We start from the raw sequence: 16635 nt of genomic DNA, 5'->3' as shown, positions 1-16635 counted from the left end.
CTGTTAAAAAAAATAAAAAAAAAAAAATTTTCTTTATTCTTTGTTTTTTTTTTGCTTCCGACGACGGAAAGAGATAAACTTTCCGATACGTTAAGCATTTTTTTCTTTGTTAGGCAAATTTGTATTATTGTAAACGTAACTTCTGACAAGCAGAGTCCGTTTAGGTTTAACGCGGAAGTGTTTACAAAAAATTACTATTTTATTTTATAGATTTTTCTTGCAGTGCAGTGGCGAAATACCCATAAAGGATTTTTTTGGAGAGATGAATCCGCCACATAGGTATAGACATTTTTTAAATTTCTCCTTATTATATTTTCTTAACACTTACCGGCTATGCCTGAAATGGCTTCAGACGCTGAATATTTGACGTCCACATCCACATCCATATTTAACTTATCTAAAATTGGTTTAACCTAAAACAAAACATACAATATAACAATAATTTTAGCAATAATATAAGTAAAAATCTATTATTTAATTCTCTTAAATTTTGATCGCACCTCTATTATAGCAAGTACATAACAAAATTTCAGAAAAATAAATTTAAAACGAAAATTAGACAAAAAAATCTTCAAACAATGTTTTCAATGAAACAGATGACTGTAATAATTTAAAAGAACCAATAATTTAAATAAAAGCTGTACCTGGGGTTGTATAACTGCTTGATCGAGCTGTGGTGCGATTTTCTGTAAGGTTTTGGCCACGTTAAATCTGACATTGGCCACTTTGTCGTTTGCCATACTGAGAACGGTCGGTAGAAGTAATCTGGTTGTTATGTCGCTGCCGCAGGCCTCGGCCAAAACGTTGATACAGAACAAGCAGGTCATTCTGAAAAAAAAATATAATAGGATAACTCTAAAGTACAAAGTGTTCAGGTATATTTTAGCCAATAGCTATCTCCGTAAATATTGGGTTAAAAAAAATGTTGAAAGTTTAACAATTTTGTTGGAATTGCCACATTCTAATTTTCTAAATATTGGGATGTGCAGTACAATGTCTTACACGTACAATTAATTTTACCGAGAATCGAGAATAATTACCATAATATTAATAATCAAATTTTAACGAGAAAAACTAAATGTACAAATCTGAGGGATCTAAACCTACGGACCAGCTTGAAATTTAATTATCACTATATAGGTATGTATTGTTAACAAGGCTTGGAGCTTATAAGATGCTTGGATTTGTGGACCATTTTATAAACAGTGGATCGTTTTATAAACAGTGGATCATTTTATAAACAGTGGATGCTTTTATAAACAGTGGAACATTTTATAAACAGCGGATCATTCTATTAACAATGGATGATTTGTATAAACTTTGGATGATTTTATAAACCGTGGATGATTTTATAAACAGTGGATGATTTTATAAACAGTGAATCATTTTATAAACAATGGATCATCCTATAAACTGGATTATTTTTTAAACAGTAGATCATTTTATAAACAGTGGATGATTTTATAAAAGTTGATGATTTTATAAACAGTGGATCATTTTATAACAGCGAATCATTTTATAAAGAGTGGATCATTTTATAAACAGTGGATGGTTTTATAAATAGTGGATTATTTTATAAACACTGGATGATTTTATAAACAGTGCATCATTTTACATTTTATAAACAGTGGATGGTTTTATAAACAATGGATTATTTTATAAACAGTGGATCATCTTATAAACAGTGGATGGTTTTATAAACAGTGGATAATTTTATAAAGACTGGATGATTTTATAAACAGTGGATCATTCTATAAACAGTGGATCATTTTATAAACCGTGTACCATTTTATAAACAGTGTACCATTTTATAAACAGTGGATGGTTTTATAGACAGTGGATGATTTTATAAACAGTGAATCATTTTATAAACAATGGATCATCCTATAAACTGGATTATTTTATAAACAGTAGATCATTTTATCAACAGTGGATGATTTTATAAACAGTGAACCATTAAATATATAAAAAAAATCAAATTAAAAAATATCATTCTTACAAAATATTAAAGTCTAACAATTATTAAAATATTTATTGTTACCTGTATAAATAATTTTGATCTCTTGCCATGGCTAACACCTTAGGAATGATGGTGGTTTCGGCCCATTCGGCCCCAAACTGATCCACCAGCTTTCTTATTTTTTAAACACTGGATAAATTTATAACAGTGAATCATTTGATAAACAGTGGATCATTTTATAGACAGTGGATGGTTTTACAAACAGTGGATTATTTTATAAACAGTGGATCATTTTATAAACAGTGGATGGTTTTATAAACATTGGCTTATTTTATAAACACTGGATGATTTTATACAGTGGATCATTCTATAAACAGTGGATCATTTTATAAACAGTGTACCATTTTATAAACAATGTACAATTTTATAAAGAGTGGATGGTTTTATAAACAGTGGTTCATTCTATAAATTGGATATTTTATAAACTGTGCATCATTTATAAACAGTAGATCATTTTATAAACAGTGGATTGTTTACAAACAGTGGATCATTTTATAAACAGTGTACCATTTTATAAACAGTGGACGGTTTTATAAACAGTGGTTCATTCTATAAACAGTGGATCGTTTTATAAACAGTGTACCATTTTATAAACAGTGGATGGTTTTATACACAGTGGTTCATTCTATAAACAGTGGATGATTTTATGAACAGTGAATCATTTTATAAACAGTGGATCATTTTATAAACAGTGGATGATTTTATAAACAGGGGGATCATTTTATAAACAGTGTACCATTTAATAAAACAGTGGATGGTTTTATAAACAGTGGTTCATTCTGTAAAACGGTGGATGATTTTATAAACAGTAGATCATTTTATAAACAGTGGATGATTTTATAAATATAAAAAAAAATTAAAACGTATTTAAAAATAAATATATAAAAAAAATCAAATTAAAAAATATCATTCTTACAAAATATTAAAGTCTAACAATTATTAAAATATTTATTGTTACCTGTATAAATAATTTTGATCTCTTGCCATGGCTAACACCTTAGGAATGATGGTGGTTTCGGCCCATTCGGCCCCAAACTGATCCACCAGCTTTCTTAAGTTGAGGGTGGCGGCCTCGCGGATGGCGAACACGTGGTCCATCAGCCACGTCATGCACAGCGCGTTCAGTTTCTCGTCGAAGAATTCCCTGCCTAAATCACCAGCTATCATTAAAAAATAATAAATACGAATTCTTGGATCACTTACCAAGCTGGCCAGCCAACAAGGGCATGTACTCGATGATAGCGGACCTTACTCTCCATTTAGAGTCTTCAGCCAGTTCGACTATTGCTGGTAGTAGGGACTGAGATAGTTGTTGTATACCAATAACCTAAAAAAAATTAAAAAATTACTGTGTGCACTATGTGCGCATATTTGAAGTGAAACTTCTTACTAACAGCTATTAAATTGCAAGATTTGAAGAACATGTTTGAAAAAGTGTAGTTTAAAATGTTGAAAAAGTAATAAATAGTTTTTTACACGTAAACAACATTTATAAACTGAAAGTGTAAAATACTTACATATATTAAATTAAAAATGAAGAAAATTATGTAGTTAATAAGTGACATTAAAATATTAATAGTAACAAACTAAATTAATAGTAACAAACCTAAATATTTCTCAAAACCGATGTTTTATTTGAATGTCTCATTTTTTACCTAAATATGGAGCGTCTCATTTTTACACCACTAGGGTCAAGTGGTGTAACATAGTCAAATAAACAAAATTATTCTCAAAACATACCTCATTTACACAATCCAAATTTGAAATGATATTCAGTCTAACTTCTGGACATTCATCTTTGAGTTGTGTCAGGAAGAGGGGCAGTAAATGTTCAATAGTATTGTGGCGGCCTAAAATGGGGCTCAGGCCCATTATAACTGATGCCAGAGCTGATTTAACGTGTTGATTTGGATCAGCAACCTAGAAAAACACACTTAGATTAATATAATAAATATTTATAGAAAAATTAATGAACAGCAACCTAGATGTAAACTTGAAATAAAAATGTAAACACTTCCCCTGCATGTAAAATTAGAAAAACTTACCAATTCTTTCACACAAGGTAATATATTTGTCATGATAATGTTCTCTTGGTGGGTTTTGTCCAAACTCTGGCAGAAATCTTTCACTTTGTTAGCCGCTGCAGCTCTAACTTCAGCCTCACTATCTTTGAGAAGAGTCTGGAAGGCAGGAACCAGGTCTGTTCTAGTTATTTCTGGTCCCACTGCCTTTTGGAGTTCTGTAAATTTGTCAGCCACCATGTAGCGTACTCTCCAAGATGTATCACCTAAAAAAATCAAAATTTTAAAGTTTAACCTAACAAAAATAATAAGAATGCAATAATACCTGTGCATTGTCTTAAAGTTGGCATTACAAGTTGCTCTACATCTTCTTGAGGCAACAATGTAGCAATAATGCTGACACAATCTTCGACTGCAAGAAGTCTTACAGAGTCCTAAAATAAACATGTTAAACAAAAAAACACCAAATTGAGAATAAGTCAGCAATAACCTGTTCATCCTGTGCCAAATTTACAAACATTGGTATCAAACAGACTTTAAGTATTCCAATTCAACCACCTGAGCTAATTCTCCTAGTTTTGTAGCCGCTGCACAGCTTATCTAACCATCGGTGTATCATCTTGACATAACAGTTTGAAATGAGCTCGTAAGTCATTCTTAATAGTAGAAGATACTCTGGGATAGCAAGCCTAAAATATTTACTGTATTATAACAGACTCTTTTAAAACAAAATATAATTTATTACTGAAAATAGTCCACACACTGAAGTTCTGGAAGTGAACCAGTCTCCAGCTGCCAATCTCTGTACTAGAGGTACGAAATGTGTCTCTAAATCGGCAGGGCTATGTTGTTGAGCTACAGCTCTAAGAGATTCGACTGCTTTGTCACGAACAACCTAAAAAATTTAAACAGATAGGTAACAAAATGTTTTTTTTTCTTAATAAAAAAAATGTCTTACTGTTTCTTCTACAGTAGCTAAGCTCTCTAGGGGTGGCAAAAGACAATAAGCATATTCGGGGCCCCCTACTAACGTTATAAATTGGCCTAATTGTTCGGCTAGAGCCAAGAGAACTTCATCTTCATCGTAAATAGTTTCAGTTAGAAATGGTATCAATTCAGTTCGAAGTTCTTTTCAACTCCAAGGGCAAGTGCTATAGTTGATAATTTCTTAATTGAGTTCAAACGTAGCTAAAAAATATAAACAAATTATTAATTAGTAATAACGTATTTATTATGATCACTAATTTGAGAATGTGTAAAAATGAAGATAAAATAAATACTCATGAATAATCCGATAACGGACACTTAATTTCAATAAATAATAACTTATTAGTCATTTTTCCCAAAAAAATATACAGGTGTAAACTTCAGATAAAAATATGGAGCATTGAATTGATTTTTTTTTTTTGGATAAAAATGAACTCTTGATCATTTTAACAGGGGTAATTAAAGACTTCGTAAAAACTTACCTGAACATCTTCGTTTTTGAGTTCATCAATTAGGACGGCGATGGGATACAAAAAGAATCGTCGCCCGCAGAATCGCTGGCTGCCATTGTAGAGGCCGAGTCCAGTGGAGATCGATATCGTCGTTTTTATTCGATTTTAAGAACGCGTTCCTTATATAACGAAGTGGCAGATCGCTTTAGCAACTCCGTTATTAGCCAAAATTGGATAAAACGTGTGGAGATTTACTTACAAATTTTAAAGGTCGATGAAACTTCAACGAGCGGTCTTGTCTTATTTTGCAGTCTTTTTGGCATGGATGAGAGGGCGCTGCTAATGCTAGTTAAAAAAGTGACATTTGAAAAGAGCGGGGTATTTGAATATGGGATATATTTATTATATATTTTTTAATTTTATTTAGTATTTTTTAACCACTTTTAACCATGATCAAAGTAATTTAGTTCAGACTAGATTTATTTGAATTATTTATAAACAAAGCATTCTTCAAAGTGTATTTTATTTACTAAGGAATGTGATAAAACAGAGAAGAACGAGGGGCACAAAAATATATTTTTATAGATTCCTGTAAAATGCATTTATTTAAAACCTATAATGGCTATAATCGAAAATATGTAATGCACAGAATATACGGTATTACCGAATATGCTAACGTGTAATGGTAATGATTGCGTTTTTTCGTTTATTTGCAATACTTTCTAATTTATACTATTTTGTAATTATAAAAAAATTAAAAAATGATGACATTGACTTTTGTAGGTTAGATTGTTTTGGGTGTGATTTGTTTACCTTTTTCAAGGACAATAAAGGGATAAATTTTTTAAATAAAAAAGGGTCCAATAAAACTTTTTCTCGTGGTACACAAAAACTCTTGTAAAGCTACTTAGGTACTAATATTAAGGAGCTGTTGGCCTGTTTCTTTGTTAAATCGAGTTACTTTAGAGTTATTAGGTAAATTCAGTTTTAAAAGCATACTAATCACTTTTAGCTTTATGATTGCTTTTTAACATTTATTCAACATTTATACATCTTTCAGCGATGAGTGAAGCAACAGATGTAAAATACCAACTTCAAGAATATCAACCAAATTTATCAGTGTCAACCAGAGAAAACATCCAAAATATCATAACAGGAATAGAACAAAACGATAAACCACTCTATGGACAGGCTCTCATTAACTTTGTAGTTAAGGAAAATGAGCAGTTTAATATTGAAGAACTAAAGGGTTTGATTTCAATTGAGTATATGTACATATGGGTATTATTGATAATGATTTTTGTAGAACATGGCTTAAGAGCGAAATTGTGGAATAGCTTAACAAAACTTGCAACAGGTGCTAACGACAATGACCTCCTTGCCATTGTATTTACTGTGTTTCGCATTATTAGCAGAGACAAAGGATCTGTTAATGATTTGGTGAACGATGAATGGATTAGTTTAATATTAAAAAATATTGGATTAAACGACAACGAATTTAATTATGATGAGGACACTCTGTGTAGGATCGAGGAGGGTCAGAAGGTTCTTTGGAATACCGTGTTTAGTAGCAAACCATTAGTTGAAGCTTCTCTAAGTAATGGTTTGCTGGATAAACTAGTCAATCGTATAAGGTATCAATTTTTTTATTTTTGAAGTAGGGTGAATATGCCAGTAGTCGGACATACACCAGTGGTTGGACAAAACATATATAGTCTAGAAAACATATATTGCTACTCAACAATTTAAACTCAGCTTCTTTTAAACTGTCTGACCACTGGCATATTCACCCTATTTAATTCCTTTTTTACCAATTTTTTTTATTCAAGATTGTATGATTCCGCACATATCTCAGATGTTATAAAATTTTATGATGTTAAACTACTATTTTTATTGTCTGCCTTATCAGTACCAGTGAGAGAAAAACTCGAGAAAGAGTTGGATGGTTTAAATGTTCTTATAAACGTTTTAAGAGTAGTACTTAAAGAAGCAGCTGAAAGTATAGCCCAATCACCCGAACTGCCGGCAATACTCGACGACAAAAAAGCCGAAGTTGTCTGCGAAACCTTAAAATGCATGTTTAATATAACATTAAAATGTGGCACAGATTCCAAAAGTATTCAACAATATAATATCCTTATTGGCCTTTTGAGAAACTATCTTTTGGCTTCCACAATAACACTCGAGAGAACATGGGACTTGAGAAATGATATCATCAATTTGTTGACTAACATACCGGCGGTGTGTTACAGTGAGTTGATGATGCCAGTGGACAAATCAAAGCCGCTATTGAAAAGCTTGAAGTTTGAGAATTACAACATGATTGTTTTTTATGAAATGTTAATGTTTTTGGAAGCTAAGTTCAATGATAAGGTCGCTTTAAGTGTTACTCAACAATTGGAGGTTTATTCGCCGATTTTAACAGTGCTGCTTAAGGGAACTACAGCTCACCGGTGAGTATACAGGGTGGTCTGAGTTGTATTCAGGAAACTCAGGCATTAAAAAAATTTAAGACATAATTTTATACGAACTCTTTTACTTATTTTTATCTGCAGAATATACTGCCAAAGTTTTCTGATTACAATTCAGACCACCCTGTATTAAATCTTAATAAACTCTCCTGCACAAAATTCCGCCACCCTAATATTTTGACTTAGTTTGATGTTTCATAACTTTTTAATTTGTAATCTGATTTTTATGAATATGGTATTAGTTTATAGATAAATTTGCTGACGTTATTTTTTATTATTTTAATGGCTTATATAGGGCGAGTCTTAAACAAGTGTCATTTGAAAAAAAAAAATATGGGCAAGCTGATTTTTTCAGAGTTTGTCAGCGACCGTTTTCTGAGTGTAAGATAAACAAAATCGGAAATTTTCCCCTTGCGGTTTTTGAGCAATAGGGGTGGTTTTTTTAACAGGTCACACTCTGTGATATTGGAAGTAGACTTAAACACATATAAACAGATATCTAAAAGAGAAGTGCTACACATTGGGTGGAGAAAATGCAGATTTTTTGATCATGTTAACGTTATTCAGTGCTACAAATGCTGGAAATTTGGCCATATGTCGGGATTTTGTAAAAACAATGAAATAATTTGCCCCAAATGTAGCGAACATCACAAAATAGAGGTATGTAAAAGTAAAAATGAAATATGTGTAAATTGTAAATATGCAAAAGAAGTTTTAAAAATTCCCCACATTGATATTAAACATACTGCATTTAACAGAAATTGTAAAGCTTACAAAAGAGTTTTTCAACAACTACAGATGAGAGTGATCTATTGAGACCCTGATATATTAGGCAATCATAAATAGCAATTAAAAAATCACAATTTAATGTATTTAAATATTGAAAGTTTGACTGCACACAAAACAGAATTACAGTGGGTGGTAAATCAGTGGAAGCCTATAATGATTTGCTTGACGGAAACTCGTATAACTGGGGAAATACTTGAAAATGAAGTCAAAATTGATGGGTACAATGTAACACATGCACTATCATCGAGCCGACACACAGGAGGTGCTTTAATCTACATTAGGGAGGAGATGCGCTTTAAAACCGTGATAAATAAGGTGGTTGAGAAAAATTTGTGGCTGGTGGGAGTCAGTTTGAGTGTTGGGTGGCATAGATTTACTATCATAAATGTTTACCACTCCCCAAACTCAAGTCATAGTGCTTTTTTGGATAAATTGGAGGAAGTTCTAAATAATTATGCCATAAAATCGGAATCATTTATTTTAATTGGAGATCTAAACATAAATCTAGCAAAGGAAACATACTATTCAAAAAAACTGAACAATATAATAGAAAGAAGTGGATTGTCCCAAATTGTACAAAATTTTACAAGAATTACTCCAACTAGTGCTACAATTGATCTTATAATAACAAATGATAAAGAAGTTAACCATCAGATACATCATACACCAAAAATAGCGGATCATTCAATACTTACTGTGAACCTTCCTTCTACAGAACTTGGACAAAATAAAGAAATTTATAGAGATATGAGGAACTTTAATGAGCTAGAATTCCAGTTAGATCTTATGGATATGGCGTGGCCGGATGGTAATGGAAATATTGACATAATGGCGAATTGTTTGGTGAAGGGCATAATGGAGAATTTAAATAAACATGCTCCACTCAAGGAAAGAATAACTACCAATAAATGGGGTAATAAAAATGGTGGACTTCAGAAATAAGAATGGAAATCACGGAACGTGATAGATTTTACAAAAGAGCAATAATAACGGGAGATGTAGAAGATTGGACTAAGTTTAAACAAAAAAGAAATGCCGTTGTTCAAATAATAAAAGATAGGAAGCAGGCATACTATCATGAAAATATTGATGAATGTAAGGGGGATTCTAAGGAAATGTGGAGAAGTTTAAAAAGTATTATTTCAAATAAAAATAAAAGTAAAAACAATAAAGGTATTAATTTTGATGGGAAATTGGAATCTGCCAATAAAATAATTGCACAAAAATTTAATAACTACTTTATAGAGAGTATAGATTTTCTCGTGAAAAACGTGGGAGGAGGAATAGAAGACATTGAAGATATATTAAAAAATATAGAGTCCAAAAAAACATTTTGAAAGTTTCCAAATACAAACATTTACAGAGCTGAAGAGTGTTGTCGGAGGTATGAAAGACACAAAAAGTAGTACTGAAGGAATCAATACAAAGATCCTCAAGAGCTCATTTGAAGTAATTGATCATCGCTTTTTAGAAGTCATTAATACCAGTTTAGAAAAAGGTTGCTTCCCCAAAGAGTGGAAAACATCAATGATAATACCAATAGAAAAAGTTAATAATACCAACAAGTGTGATGAGTTTCGTCCAATCAATATGGTGTCTACATGTGAAAAACTTTTAGAAACAGTGGTGAGTGATCAAATGAGAAAATTTGTGGAAGACAATAAAATCCTTACTCCAGTTCAAGCTGGGTTTAGAAAGAAACATTCCTGTGAAAGTGCTCTACAATCAGTAATTTCCAGCTGGAAAAATGTGATTGGGAAAAAGAAATTTGTCGGTATAATGTTCATTGACTTTCGCCGCGCATTTGAAACTATAAATCGAGATCTTCTGATAAAGAAACTAATAAAATACAATTTTGGACAGAATGTGCTAAAATGGTTCTCAGAGTATTTACTAAGGAGATCAGAAGTAACCAAATATAATAATGTAGTATCTTCAGTGTTGGTGAATGACAATGGAGTTCCGCAAGGAACTGTGCTGGGCCCTGATTTGTTTGTACTGTATATAAACGATATAGTAAAAGTGGTTAAAAAGTGTAAAATTCAATTATTTGCCGATGACACTATTCTGTACTTTGAAAGTGAAAATATTGATGAAAAAAAAAAGTCAATCTAATATGTAGAATAGGAAATGAATTAAGTAGCTGGACTAAGCTGCTCATTTATAAAACTATAATTTTACCACATCTAGACTACTGTTCTACCATAATGTTTATGTTTAGTAAGGAAAATATTGATATACTTCAAAAAAAGCAAAACTGTGTCTTAAGAGGTATCTTAGGGTGTAATAGATATAAAAGGATAAAAGACATGTTAAATGAAACAAACTTACTAAGTGTTAGACAAATTATATTTTTTAATACAATGATTGTTATATTTAAAATAAAAAATGGGTTGTACCCAGATCATATTATAGATACGTTACAATTTGTACAGGATGTACATTGCCACCTAGGCTAGCTGTACTTGTTGGCTTTATCTACCTATCTCACAATTTTCACTTAATATCTGTTTAATTATATATGTTCGCGAACGTTTCGTTCGCTTAGCTTGGACGCGGCTTAAGATTACCGGAAAGTGTTTTTTTATCCAAAATGCCCAGGGTGTTTTGAATTACCCGTTTTGGTTTACCCCTGTATAAACCCACCTAACCGAAGAATATAAGCCATTAAAATAATAAAAAATAATGCCAATAAATTTCTCTTCACACTGTTACCATAATCATAAAAATCGGATTACAAAATAAAAAGTTATGAAACATCAAACTTAGTCAAATTTTTAGGGTGGCGGAATTTTCTGCCGGGAGTATATTTTGAAAAATATTTCTAATGAAAACTTTATATAGACCTATCAGAAAATACCTCAGACTTCATATTCTTCCGCCATTGAAAGATGTGGATAATAGACCTGAGAACACAGATACTTTAAGGGGTAAATTGTGTAAATTGCTGACAACACCTATTACACAAATCAGGGATCTAGTAGCCGAACTACTGTTTGTTCTTTGCAAGTGCAACGTTGACAGAATGATTAAATACACTGGATATGGCAACGCTGCTGGTCTGTTTGCCCAAAGAGGTCTTTTAGGTGAGTGAGTCAGTTATTTCGTTTAGAAAATTAAAAAACTGAAATTTACGTAAAGCTTTATTCCATATAAAGTCAAATCATGCATAAACTTAGGCTATAATATTACTTAATCATATACAGGGTGGTCCGAACTGTATTCTGGAAACTTCGGTAGCATATTCTGCAGATAAAAATAAGTAAAAAAGCTCGTATAAATGTATGTCCTAAAATGCTTAGTTTCGGAGATACAGGGTGTAGAAGTTTCATTTTAATTTCGATTTTTTTCAAATAGTTTCTGAAGTAACGTCAATATTTGGATCAAAATTGGTGTCTGGGAGTTTTTGACATGAGAAATTTGATTTTGCTGTCAATACGACTCCTACTTGTAGTGGGCGCCACATATATAGTGTTTAACTGGTTTGAGGAGTAATAACGTTTCGTCCATACCTGTATAAAACTACTGAGTAAAAAAAATACATTTACGACGTTTTTTACGTAAAAAAGGTGTCTCGATAAAAATTGTTACAATTAATGGTTCTCGAGATATTTGAAATCGAAGATATCAATACCTGTCATCATTGACATAAATTAAACATGTTGGCTAAATAGTTATTAGACTGAAATCATAAACTTGAAATGTTTTTGTGCCAAAAGTTCAACAGAAACTGTTTTATCATCATTTTTTCGCAGAAAAATATATGTTTAATTTAAAAAAATAAAAATTTCCCAAATTTATTATTTCAGTGAAATAACTATCTACTTAACGTATTTTTTGTCTATAATGACATGTACTGACTATTTCCATTCTAAATATCTTAAGAACGGTTCCTCGTAGCGTTTTTTACCAAGAGACATTTTTTACATAAAAAGTTACGGAAATGTATATTTTTTCACTCAATAGTTTTGTACAGGTACAGACGAAAAGTTATTACTATTCAAAACAGTTAAAACACATGTAGGTGGCGCCTCCTACAAATAAAAGTCATATTGACATCAAAATAAAATTTATCATGTCAACAAACTCCCAGACACCAATTTTCAACCAAATGTGGACGTTACTTCAGAAATTATTTGGAAAAAATCGACCTAACCGAAGTTTTCGGAATACAGTTCGGACCACCCTGTATAAAATTAGCATATAGGTTTTTAATGTAATATTGATTATATTATGAAACTACTTCTTTTTAATAATGACTGCAGGAGGTAAAAAAGACGAGGATGAAGAAAACTTTAGCTCAGACAATGAAGACAGTGAGACAGAAGAATACGCAGGTCAGAAGCATCTTATCAATCCAGTGTTGGGATGCTTGGATCAACCACACCCTGATCCAATGGAAGGTATTGTAGTTTATTACTGATTTACTCAGTTAATTGATTTACTCTCATCTTTTCAATGTAAAGACTATTCAGCGATCTTTCAACGTTATGTCCCCATTATTTGTCAAATATCAAAAATATGTCTCCAACATCACGACATGCCATTTTCAAACCTTCTTTATTGAACTTATGAAACGTTCAGTGGTTTTGTCTTTTCCGAGGACATTACTTTGCGCATGCGTACTAAAACTTGCACGTATTTCCAAAATAATCACAATTTTATCCGGTTTAGAAAGTACAAATTATACATTGTTATGGAAACTAACTTTTCATTGTCATCATATTGTCATAATCTTGTCAAAATCATATGTCATAATGTTATTTCCATTGTGTAACGACGCTTGTTTTTTGCGTTTTTTAGTTTAAACATTGTACTAATTACTCTTTTATCGACCGCTTTTATATAGCCAAGGATGCAAGTGTGTTCAGTGAGAAGTTAATTTTAAGTTTGTGCAATTATATTTCTAGTTTTTATTCGTTGGGTTTTAATTTTGGGGTAAATATTCGTAAAAATGACAAGAAAGTGTTTGGTGTGTGGAAATTATAATATAAATGTCCCCGAATTATCTTTTCACAGGCAAGTAAAGTATTCAGTTGTTCTTTTTTGTATATTAAACCACGCACATGCATACTTTCTGGTTAGATTTCCTAAGAATATTGATATTCGTACGGAGTGGCTAATTTATTTTTTATATAATTTAATTTATGTGACAGTAACATTCAATTATTGTTCAAATATATGCATTTTACAAATTAAATTTTTAAAATTAATGTTCAAATTTGGCGCGTGGGGGATAGGACAAGGATAGATAGAGTAGAAGCACCGCGTGTGCAACAAAAAAACAAAAAAAGAAGATAAATTGAAGTCGTTGATATGTTTGGAACAGTTTCCATAGTGATTTATTTATCCACGCTTTGAATAAGAAGACTAAGGAAGGAGCATAATGCTATCCACGTATTCATGCATGGTGGGCGGAAAAAGCACTCTAGGGTGGGGATCCTTGACAGTTCTGTTTGACGATTCATTTGACACATTTGAATTTGATTTGAAATTTTGTGGATTTGTCAGTCTTTACGGAGCTTATTTTATGTTATTTATTATTTATTCTACTACTGATAGTTGTATAAATGTAGTAAATCTAGATAGAAATTGTGGTAGAACTTAAATTAACAGTGACACTATCGCGATTTATCGAAAAAGACTCTAAAATAGTTGGTTGTGTAGCGTGCGGTAGATCTCGGCAAAAATCGAGTGAAATAATGGGACAACTTTTCGCTACTAAGTGCTTCAAATATAATATACATACGTGTAGTAAACCGATCATTTATGAACTTCACTTAAATTAACTAACTATATATTTTTTCTTGCATTTTTGCTTTTATTTACTACTTGTCTAAGATTAGATGTCAAAAAATTTAGATACGTCAATTTGACTTACCTGCTTCAGTAGCGTATCGGATGTTTATGGTTATAAATATTATTATAACTTATCTATTTTTAATAGAATTTTATATTTTTATAACAATTTTAATAACTACCAACATTTATTCACAACGTAAAATAATAAAAAAAATTATTGAGTCTACCCCACGTTTACCGTACATCATAGTTTTACATTTTTTAAATAAAATTAGAACGGCACTGATAAACCGGAATTTAAGTCGGCCATATTTGAGGCCCATCGCGGTGCACCTAAGATTTTTGATATGCTCCTTCCTTAGTCTTCTTATTCAAAGTATCCACGTAAGTATATATAATCTAGGATCAAATATGTGTTTTAGGGTGTGTCTGAGATCAGTCCATATTGTTTAGAAAATTTTAAGTATAGAATGTTCAGCCATCATTTAACGTCACGTCATATATTGTCGAACTCTCTCAATAGTTTGCCAACCAGATGAAAGAGATTGGTGACGTCATTACGGTATTTCGTAAATTACTGCGTATTATTTTTAGTAATTGTCATTGTCATTTGATTTGGGGTTATAATTTTATTGGCGGACATCGATCAATGTCAAAATTAAAATTTTATTGTTGTTGTAAAACAAAATTCAAATTTTTTTGTTGCAAAAATGCCTCAAAGATTTAACCAAAATAAACAAGAGCTCATTGCTAAGCTTATAAATTGTTTTTCTCGAGAAAGAGACGCTGGCTGGTAGAACACTCTTGGCCCGTGGGCGCCCTATATGAAGTAAGTTCAGTGCAAAGGTGTAATATTCCTATGTAAAATACAAATTGGTAGCGTTTTGATATAATACAGCCATATAGCGAGTTGTTGATGCTTTAGAAATAAGAATTTCAACAGTCCAAAGGATTGGAACTAAAACGATCCTAACTGGTTAAGAGTTCAAGAAAAAATTAATAAATTCTGAAAAAAAAACGGAACTCGCTCAATCAGTCATATAGGAACGTGCTTAAAATGTTCTAAACAATATGAAACTTAACTAAAACTTATATTTGACAAATAATGATAACGTAACGTTGAACGATGGCTTAACAGTCTTTAGTTTATTACTGATTTAGAAATTTATGCTAACTATTTTTTTAATTGATGCAGGAATGTCAGAAGAACAAAAGGAGTATGAGGCTATGAAACTGGTGCAACTTATGAATAATTTGTTGGAATCAAGAACAATCTTACCTTGCAGGGTTGGGCCTGATGGAAAACCCCAACCCATTGAGCACGTTCTGCAGTTACAGGAAGGATTGAAAAGTCTACAGCTCCAAAGTGATTCCGACACAGAATAGAGTTGATAAATTTTTAAAATGTCAACTTAATATAACTGTAATTTTTATTGCATATTTCATCCATTTTTAACAACGCTTAGCTTTTTAGCTTGTTTGATGGTGTTCTTTTAGTCTAACCATACAGGGTGGTCCGAACTGTATTCCGGAAACTTCATCAGCATATTCTGCAGTTAAAAATAAGTAAAACAGTTCGTATAAATGCATGTCCTAAAATTCCTAGTTTCGGAGATACAGGGTGTAGAAGTTTCATTTTTATTTCGATTTTTTCCAAATAATTTCTGAAGCAACGTCATTATTTGGATGAAAATTGGTGTCTGGGAGTTTTTTGACATGAGAAATTTGATTTTGATGTCAATATGACTCGTATTTGTAGGGGGCGCCACCGACATGTGTTCTAACAGTTTTGAAGAGTAATAACTTTTCGTCCGTACCTGTATAAAACTACTGAGTGAAAAAATATACATTTCCGTGATTGATTTTTTACGTAAAAAATGTCTCTTGGTAAAAATCGCTACGAGTAACCGTTCCCAAGATATTTAGGATGGAAATAGTCAATGCATGTCATTATTGACAAAAAATAAACATGTTGAGTAGATTCGGGAACTTTTATTTTTTTAAATTAATCATAAATTTTTCTTCGAGAAAATGATGATAAAACAGTTTCTGTTGAACCTTTGGCACAAAAACATTTTAAATTTATGATTTCG

The 16635-nt window shown here is 31.6% G+C and overlaps 2 protein-coding genes across 3 annotated transcripts in view; one reads left to right on the top strand and one right to left on the bottom strand.

The window, feature by feature from the left end:
- The window catches only part of LOC115888344 (serine/threonine-protein phosphatase 2A 65 kDa regulatory subunit A alpha isoform-like), a 26434-nt gene extending 20838 nt beyond the window's left edge, over positions 1 to 5596 (bottom strand). The window contains 16 exon segments of the mRNA XM_030908049.1: positions 329 to 413; positions 645 to 828; positions 2042 to 2127; positions 3065 to 3180; positions 3224 to 3347; positions 3761 to 3940; positions 4066 to 4307; positions 4367 to 4475; positions 4532 to 4572; positions 4575 to 4638; positions 4641 to 4730; positions 4787 to 4936; positions 5000 to 5164; positions 5167 to 5229; positions 5511 to 5561; positions 5564 to 5596. Of these exon segments, the coding sequence (XP_030763909.1) occupies positions 329 to 413; positions 645 to 828; positions 2042 to 2127; positions 3065 to 3180; positions 3224 to 3347; positions 3761 to 3940; positions 4066 to 4307; positions 4367 to 4475; positions 4532 to 4572; positions 4575 to 4638; positions 4641 to 4730; positions 4787 to 4936; positions 5000 to 5164; positions 5167 to 5229; positions 5511 to 5561; positions 5564 to 5596 (1783 nt within the window).
- Positions 5597 to 6079: 483 nt separating this feature from the next.
- LOC115888322 (synembryn-A) lies at positions 6080 to 16140 on the top strand. Of its 2 annotated transcripts, none has more exons than XM_030908008.1 (8): positions 6080 to 6165; positions 6264 to 6455; positions 6541 to 6729; positions 6787 to 7114; positions 7310 to 7933; positions 11585 to 11826; positions 13006 to 13143; positions 15738 to 16140. In XM_030908008.1, the coding sequence occupies exons 3-8, from the start codon at positions 6543 to 6545 to the stop codon at positions 15926 to 15928; spliced, it is 1710 nt and encodes a 569-aa protein (XP_030763868.1). In that variant the 5' UTR covers positions 6080 to 6165; positions 6264 to 6455; positions 6541 to 6542; the 3' UTR covers positions 15929 to 16140. The 2 variants fall into 2 exon arrangements, with proteins under 2 accessions (XP_030763868.1, XP_030763869.1); XM_030908009.1 differs by having other exon boundaries at positions 6083 to 6165; positions 6269 to 6455.
- The last annotated feature ends 495 nt before the right edge of the window (positions 16141 to 16635 follow it).

The sequence above is a fragment of the Sitophilus oryzae genome, unplaced genomic scaffold (genome assembly GCF_002938485.1).
Source record: "Sitophilus oryzae breed Bouriz unplaced genomic scaffold, Soryzae_2.0 scaffold_732_pilon_pilon, whole genome shotgun sequence".
Classification (NCBI taxonomy): domain Eukaryota; kingdom Metazoa; phylum Arthropoda; class Insecta; order Coleoptera; family Curculionidae; genus Sitophilus; species Sitophilus oryzae.
The sequence above is the reverse complement of the archived record's forward strand: the minus strand, read 5'-3'. Positions and strand labels throughout refer to the sequence as shown.